This window comes from Egretta garzetta, unplaced genomic scaffold (genome assembly GCF_000687185.1).
Source record: "Egretta garzetta isolate BGI_Z169 unplaced genomic scaffold, ASM68718v1 scaffold34, whole genome shotgun sequence".
Taxonomy (NCBI): Eukaryota; Metazoa; Chordata; class Aves; order Pelecaniformes; family Ardeidae; genus Egretta; species Egretta garzetta.
The window spans coordinates 4,768,240-4,775,903 of record NW_009259586.1 but is presented as its reverse complement, the minus strand read 5'-3'; the positions used below and the strand labels follow the sequence as shown (position 1 = coordinate 4,775,903).

At 58.6% G+C, this 7,664-nt stretch overlaps 1 protein-coding gene across 1 annotated transcript; it reads right to left on the bottom strand.

The window, feature by feature from the left end:
• Positions 1–2,782: 2,782 nt before the first annotated feature.
• LOC104125337 (CMRF35-like molecule 3) lies at positions 2,783–6,268 on the bottom strand. The gene is made up of 7 exons (XM_035893379.1): positions 6,039–6,268; positions 4,815–5,144; positions 4,346–4,478; positions 3,713–3,825; positions 3,421–3,452; positions 3,204–3,314; positions 2,783–2,857 (listed from the first exon to the last, which is right to left on the bottom strand). The coding sequence occupies exons 1-7, from the start codon at positions 6,079–6,081 to the stop codon at positions 2,783–2,785; spliced, it is 837 nt and encodes a 278-aa protein (XP_035749272.1). The 5' UTR covers positions 6,082–6,268.
• Between the last annotated feature and the right edge of the window lie 1,396 nt (positions 6,269–7,664).

Here is a 7,664-nt window from a genome sequence, read left to right as displayed (position 1 = left end):
ACAAAAGAAGATGCTGGTGGGAACTAGGGGCTGGAGGTGCCTCAGTGCTGGGGCTCTTTCTGGGATCTCTGCCTCCTCCCAGGCCACTGCTGGCCCATGAGCCAACAGCCTCTCCAAAAAGAGTTCTGGCCAGTAAAGCCTCCAGCCAGCTGGACACCAGGGCGTACCTGGGACCACCCTCACTGTCACCGGCTCCATCAGGTCCCTGTCCATCCTCTCAACCACGCACCAGTAACTCCCAGCATCCACCTTGGAGAGGTCTTCTGCAGTGAGCAGGACCACGCAGGAGATGTGGCTGTGCAGGATGGAGACCTGGCCATGCTGCTGGGACACGTCCTCGCCCATCATCTCCTACACCTTGCAGCAGGCGTCCAAGCTGGGCCCCCGGCACCAGTGCTTCTTGTAGCCCTTGTAGCCCCGGGGGTACCAGCAGCGGAGGGAGAGCATCTCCTCTGCCTGGCCACTGACCTTCCTGGGGACAACCAGAGCCTGGCAAACTGAAAAAAATGCACAGCAACACCAGAGAAAAACAGGGCTGTGAAATCAGCTTTCCCCTGAGCCCCCCCTTTTCAGCTCCCTTTGGAAAGAAGCGCTTTGGGGGAGACCCCATCTGATGGCCTTTAGCTCCAGACATGAGGCCACGGTGATGGGAGGTTTTGGCTCCATCGATGCCCAATGTGAAGCCCCAGCCTCTTGATGCCAGTGGGAGCCAGAGCATCACCGGCATGGTTGGAGCCTGTCCTCACCTGGGAGAAGGAGCCAGCCCCAGCCCAGCAATATCCCCATCACCCAGCTTTGCTCTGAAGATCTGCAAGCATCAGCCTCTTGCACAGGGCATCGAGCTGGGGCACTCTGAGCTGATGTGTGCTCTCAGCTTCTTTTGTTGCTTTTTTGCTCGTGCAAGAGGTGGCTGCTTGGCTTCTGGGTTATTTTTATCTGACCAGCCTTTGCCTTGGGGCTGGAGGTTTTCTGCTGCAGATGACAATCTGCTAAGATGCTTTTTGCAGACTGAAGGACACCGGGGAGGGTGGGCAGCTGCAGAAACAAGTTGTTGTACCCTGTGCACCCCACTCAGCAGGAGGGTTTAGGAGGGGAGGGGTCTTCATCCCAAATGGCTGCTGCAGAGAGATGCTGGAGCACATGAGCTGAGCGGAGCTTCCAACGCCAAAATGGGGCATAACCAGCACGGGACCTTTAATCTTTGATTGATCTTTAGAGAGTCCACATCACGTTCCTGGGGGTACTGGGGGCTATGTGTCCTGGTGCTCCCTCGGCCGGGCTGAGTGATGCTGGGATGGGTGCAGCCTCCCGGGCGCTCGGAGGGCATCAGCTCAGCCCCTGGGCTGCATTTTGGCTGAGATGGACATGTCAGGCTCTGCCAGCTCCCAGGGGTGCAGGTGCCTGGCCCCAGCCCTGGGCTCTGCAGCACTGAGCTGGTCTAGGGGGGAGAGGGAGATGCGCAACATACGGGGAGGGAGGAGTGGGAGTGATCTGGACAGCGCCTGGAGCTCCCGTATGGCACCAAGGGCTGTGGCTGGGTGGCTGGAGGTTGGCTCTGCCAATGGTGCTTGCCAGGACAGAGAGGTTGGGACGATGTGGGGCTTTCTCCTCCTCCTCCTCCTCTGGCTTATTTATCCCAGGTATGACCATGCTGGGGCTCAGGGGAAAATGGGGAGCAGGGCTGCACAGCTGGAGCTGGTCCAGGTAGCAGCTCCACCCGTGCTCCCGCTCCCCTTTTGGCACCAGAGCTTCTTGCAGACGATGAGGCTTGGGTTGCCATGGGGAGGGAGCTAGTGGCACACAGAGGAGGTCCCCTGGCCCGTGGCTTCCCCCTGGCTTGAGCTCCAGCTTGGCCACCCACTGCCCAGGCTGCTGCCGCAGGGCTGTCTGCAGGCCCTTTGTGCACCATCTCCCCACTTGTTTTTCTTTCCATCCTTGTAGTTTTTCTTCCTCTTTCTAAAACGTCTGCGTAGGTTTCCATTTCGCAGCAGGGTGGTTATATTTGGGTAGATGACGAGGCCTCCCCAAACAGGGGCTTTTCCTTCCACAGTGTCATGACCTGGGATACGCAGCCGAAATCTTGACTGCATGGGAGGCTGGGATGGGGTGAGCAGGATGGGATCCCCTCCCCAGCCAGACTCCCCCAGGACCCTCCCACCACCCCACCCTGCCCTTCAGCCCCTTTGCTCTGTGTAAAGACCTGGAGAGCGGCAAATGAGCTGCCAGTTAAAAATAAAGAAGCAGAAGTATGAGGGCTGTGTGGGAACAAGGGTGACCACACTGGCCATGGCACTACCTCCTTCCCAGGGCACCTCGGAGTCTCTGGGGCCAGGGTGGGGATGGAGGTCACATCTCGGACTGAACGCCAGCTTCTCCTTCCCCCCCATGCGCTTCTCATTGCTGAGCACAAAGAACCATGGAGGATGAGAAGGGGCTGCCAAGGCATCCCCACCCTGGGCTGGGGATGCTGGGCTTTTCACTCCTGATTGGGGGGTATTTTAAACACATCCCAAATCTTCCAATCTCATCTCATTTAATAACCTCATGGCAGGGTGGGATTAACAGTGCTGCTGGGACTCTGTGGCATGCCGAGGTCCCCGCTGTCCTGCGGTACGGAGGAGACAGGGGTTGCTTTTGCGGAATATGGAGAATCTCAATGGGACAGGCAGTGAGAGCTCGGGAAGCAGTGGGGAAACACTCCACGGACGGTGGGAGAGCTTCAGGGGACGCCCCTTCCTGGACAGGGGGTTTTCTGGCAGCAAGGGGTGAAGCATGGAGCCGCTCAGCGGGTGTTCATGTAGATCGGCTGCAGTTCTGGAGCTCTGGACATGGAAACTTTGTCTCCCTTTTCAAAATCCTGAAATGGGAGAGAAATGTGAAGATTTGGGGCACTTTGCAGGTCTGCCTATGCTAGAGCCCTAAAAGCTCGTGTCCGCATAATGCCTGTTCCTACAGGGTTTGATAGCTGGGGGGTTGGACTGGATGACCTCTAAAGGTCCCTTTCAACCCAAAACATTCTATGATTCCATGATTCTACGACAGCTGCTGCCTGGGAGAGGCTGTTAAAGGGAAGGGAAAGGCTGGTGCGGGGGAAGGAGTGTCACCCTGAAGCAAGGCAGCTCCTCCTCACTGCAGGGCTGGTAGCATGGAGCACCCATGGGGTGATTTGCTGCGTGCTCGAGGAGCTGCCCCAGCCTCTTTACCTGCCACTTGGACGGGCTGTTCTCATAGTCATCCTCGAGTGAGCTGAGCTTCCACTCCCTGTTCATGTAGATGTTATTGAAAATGTCTGCTTGTTCCCAGTTTGCAGTGACCTGGGGGGATGAGGTGTGTTGAGGACAAGGGGGGCTCCAGACAGTGGCTCCCCCGTGGTGTGGTCATCACAAGACCCCCATCCCACTGCCCTCCCACCCGTGGTACCTTGTCCCTCTTCCTCTCCACAGCCTGGGCTGCTGGGGGAAGAGCAAGAGAAATGGGTCAGACCAACACGGGGAGCATCTGGGGGGGTGCCAGGCCCTTTCCCATGGGTGTCCCATCGGTTCCTGTGCAACCTCATCTCTGGACTGACTTTGCCAAGAGCTCCCTGGACTGTGGGGCGCAGCAGGTTGGGGTCCTGGGAAGGGCTCTGACCCCTTTCACCCCACATCCTGCTCACCCCTGGGATAGGACTGGGAGAGTACAGTCCCAGTTTGGGCCCCCAGGTCACTTGTACCACCGCTCCTCTCCAGCGATGCTCTTCTCATCCTGCAGCAGATGATGATGATGCCCAAAACCATCAGCAGCACAGCGCAGGTTGTCAGGACCATGACAAGCAGGTTTGTGGTGCTAGGAGGGGAGAAAAGGGTGTTACTGTCCTTCTGCACTGCCCCCTCTGCAGCCCTGTGCCCCGGGGAGGGCTCTCGTGCCTGTATTTAGTACATCCCTGGGGGAGCATGAGACTCTGTGAGCTGGCAAGGATGTTCCAAGGATTTCTCCCAGGTTTCCTGGCCAGGGATCCATGCACGTATACGCACAAAGTCTGTTCAACTTGGCACGAGCCAGCTGCACAAATTCATCCCCCGCCACCATGGACAAATGCCCAGATGCGGCACACGCCTGCCTGGGGTGTCAGGGTCCCTAGCAGCCCTGTGGGAGCTGGGCAAAGACCCTGGGACCCCCAACCAGTGTAGGCCTATGGCATGCAGGGATGGAGCAACCCCCTTAGCATCACATTGTGCTTTCTCCAGACAAGCCCCACTGGCCCCAAAGCCCTGTGGGCAGTCTGGAGCAGGACATTGCATCCTCTAGCTGCCTGATCCTTGCACTGGGGACAGTCCCTCTCCTCCCCGGTGGCCCTGACACTCACCCAGGCTGCAGACTTTTGCCTTTTGGTGTGGACATGGTGCTTTCCAGCTCCAGAGGAGTCCATGGGAAGGTGGGAGCAGAAGTGACCTCTTCCCCTTGTGTTGTGTGGAGGTCATAGTGTGTTGTCTTGGGCACTGTGGTGTAAACAGATGGGAAGCAAAGTGCCATGCTGCGTGTTACCTGGGGTCCTGGGCTGTGGCTGAGGTCAGCGACAGGGGGCCTTGAGGCCCCAGAGGCTGATGGCGGGGAGGTGATGGGGGGTGGCTGGGAAACACCAAGCATGGCCCCAGAGGTGCTGTGTGCACCGTGGGAGCAAGGTGGAGGATGCTTGGGGGTCACCGAAGGCATCTGGGAGGGGGATTTCTTCCATCCCTGGCTTTCCCCATCCTTCCTCCTCAAGCCTCCCCTCTCTCCATGCCCTCTGCCCCCCCAGCCTCCATCAAAGCAGAACGGCCACTCCAGGCGCTTACCTGGGAGAACAGACACCATGACAGGGAACATAGGGTCATACCAGGCTACCTGGATCCCACACCAGTACTGATCCCCATCCTCCACTGTCAGGTTCTCCATGGTCACGACGAACACGTGCCGAGTGGGGTCATCTTGCAGGGAGACCCTGTTGCCCCAAGCCTTGTCCCCAGGGGCCATGGTCTGGACAAGGACCGAGCAGGAAAACCAGCTTCTGCCCCTGCACCAGTACTTATTGGCATTCACCATCTCCAGCTTGTACTCGCAGGGTACCTCCACGGAGCCCCCTGGGAAGCCGCTCACCTCCGCAGGGCCCCGCAGAGCCCAACATCCTGCAGGGAGAGAGACCGTGCCAGCATTTTGGCAAGCACAAGCCCATGCACAAGCCTCCTGCCAGTCCTCAAGCCTGCTGCCTGCCTCCCTGCTACATGAGCTGCTTCGTGCTGCAACCAGAAAACCTCTCCCACAGCGAGCGGGGCTGCAGCCCGGGGGTGCTGCCTTGAGGAGGGCTGCCAGGGTCTGTGCAGGGGTGGACACTGGAGATGCACCAGGTTCGAGGTTGGGGGAGGCTGTGTGGGACCAAGAAGGGAGGTATGGCATGGGGGGAACAGCTCGGTCTCTCTTTGCCTCCCTGCGAAACCCCAGTGCCTGGAAACCCACTTCTGCTTCTGCCAGCAAGCTCTCCCGAGACGACTGTCCTTCCGGCCCTGGGCAGGGCAATCCCCCTTCCCAGGCTCTCCCGGGATCAGGTTTAAAAGAAGGGAAGCAATACCAGATATCCCCCTCCTGCTCTGCAGCCCCCTGGAGAGCTTCACCTCTGCCCTCCCCCAAAGTCACCCCCTCGGGACACTGCTGCCCACCCCAAAGTAGTCGGGTTTCTGTTAAAGCCACCTCTGCGGCAAGCACAAGGTGGGACGCTCACCCTGCCTGCCCTGCCCGCTGCTCTCATGGCACGGGGTGGTGGTGGTGGGGGGTGTCACAGGATTCCCAGGCTCCCTGCCACCTCCCACAGGGTGGCTTTAGGGATCTGTGAGTTGGAAAACATCGCCAACCTCTGCGTGGGATTGAAATAATTAATCAGTTCTCAGCAAAGGGGAAAGTAGGGAAGAAATGTATCTGCAGAGCATTTCCATCACTGCTGGATGAGGATGTGGATTTTGGAAGATTGGCACAGCCCCGGTGAGACCTTACCCACTCCCATCAACACAAGAAGATCCCACTCTCACCTGGGAGAAGAATCCAGGTCCAGATCAGGAGCCTTTCCCCCATCCTGCTCACCCAGCGGCTGCAGGCTCAGCCCTGGCTCCCCAGAGCTACATGTCCCCCGCAGTGGCCATGCCGGGCGCCCTTCACGACTGTGGTGCCGCTCCTCGGCTTCCTGCCCCAGCTTTGCTTCCCCCAGGGCACGGGTGCTGCCTCACTTCTCTAGCTCAGGGTTTTAGCTCGGGGCAGCACATTCGGCTGCTCCTCTGGGCCAGGGAGGCCCACACTGACCACTTCCTTCCAAACTCACTCAGCCTGGGTCGTAACTGCCCTCATCAGCAGCTCCAGCAGCCAGGGAGCTGAGAAGGGTGTCAAAAGCAGAGGGACAGCTTAGGCAAAGACCTCAAGAGGCTAAATTCAGCTTTCACTTTCTGTTCAAGAGTTTCGGGGCTGACGAAAAATTCAGTTCAGCTTTTTAAATGGGAAAACCTGATGCTGAAGAGGCGAAATGTGCTAAGGATGGCCAAACCACTGTGGGCCAGTGGCCCGTGCTCTGCTCCTGCTGGTACCCATGTGCTGGGCTGCTCTGGGCTGCGTGCATGAGGAGCAGCAGCTGGAGGAGCTGGGATTTAGTTTCCATCTGCCCTGGTGTGACCGGGAGCGCAGATGCTGGGGTGGGAGAGCCGGTCCCCAGCAAGGTGTCACGCACCGGCTCTCCCAGTGATGGTGTCCTGCCAATGGTACACGAGAGCTGCTAACACACAGCAGCGCTGAGCTGCGGGATACGGCAGAGGGCCAAGCTCTTTGAAACACAAACAAGGAGGCATCAATCCACCTGGGAACCCATCAGGCAGGAGAGGTAGGCACCAAGTTACCCTGCAAGGGTTTTTTGCCTGTGGACCGGAGAGACGCAGGAGATGCGCAGGCATCCCTGCCGCTGCTCTGTGAAGCGCAGCGAGCCCTTCCCACTGTTCCCTCAGGGCGGGAGGAGGATTGGGAGAAGCAGCTCAGCAGCAGAGGCTCTGGCTGGAACTTGCCAGGAGAAGGCACCTACAAAGGCATTTGCTGGCTGGGGATTTTGAGGGCAGCTCAGTTACCTGAAAGCAGCCAGAAGCACTTCTTCAAAGAGCCACTTTGGTAGAGAGTCTGGGGGAATTTTCCAAGCCACATCCGTGCTATCACTGTCAGATAAGAGATATAAATTCCCCTTCATTTTTTCCGTTTCAGATTTGGTTTCTGAGCAGGATACACGCTGCCAAGCCCAGGGCAGGGGCTGGGACCCCTGGCACAGACCAGAGCCAGTTCCTCCCTGTCACCGCAGTCCCCAGGACCGTGTTACCCTCCAGAGTCCCTGACTCGGTTGCAGTGGCTGAAGGCAGGTCTCCTTCCTCCCCTGAGGACACTGCAGGGATTTACAGCCGCCCAGGACTGACGCTGCAACTCCCATGTAGGGTTTTACCCCAAGATTTCTCCTTTCAGCTGTTGGGCAAAGGGGCCCCGGCTGCAGCGGGGATGCTGGCTGGGGGGTGGCGATGAGGACGTTGCAAAGGGGATGGCTCCAACTCAGCACCTTGGCCCCAAACCACCTGGGCAGCCTGTGGTGCTCCTGGAGAGGAAGAGCCAGATGGGAGCAGGCAGGAGTAAGGATC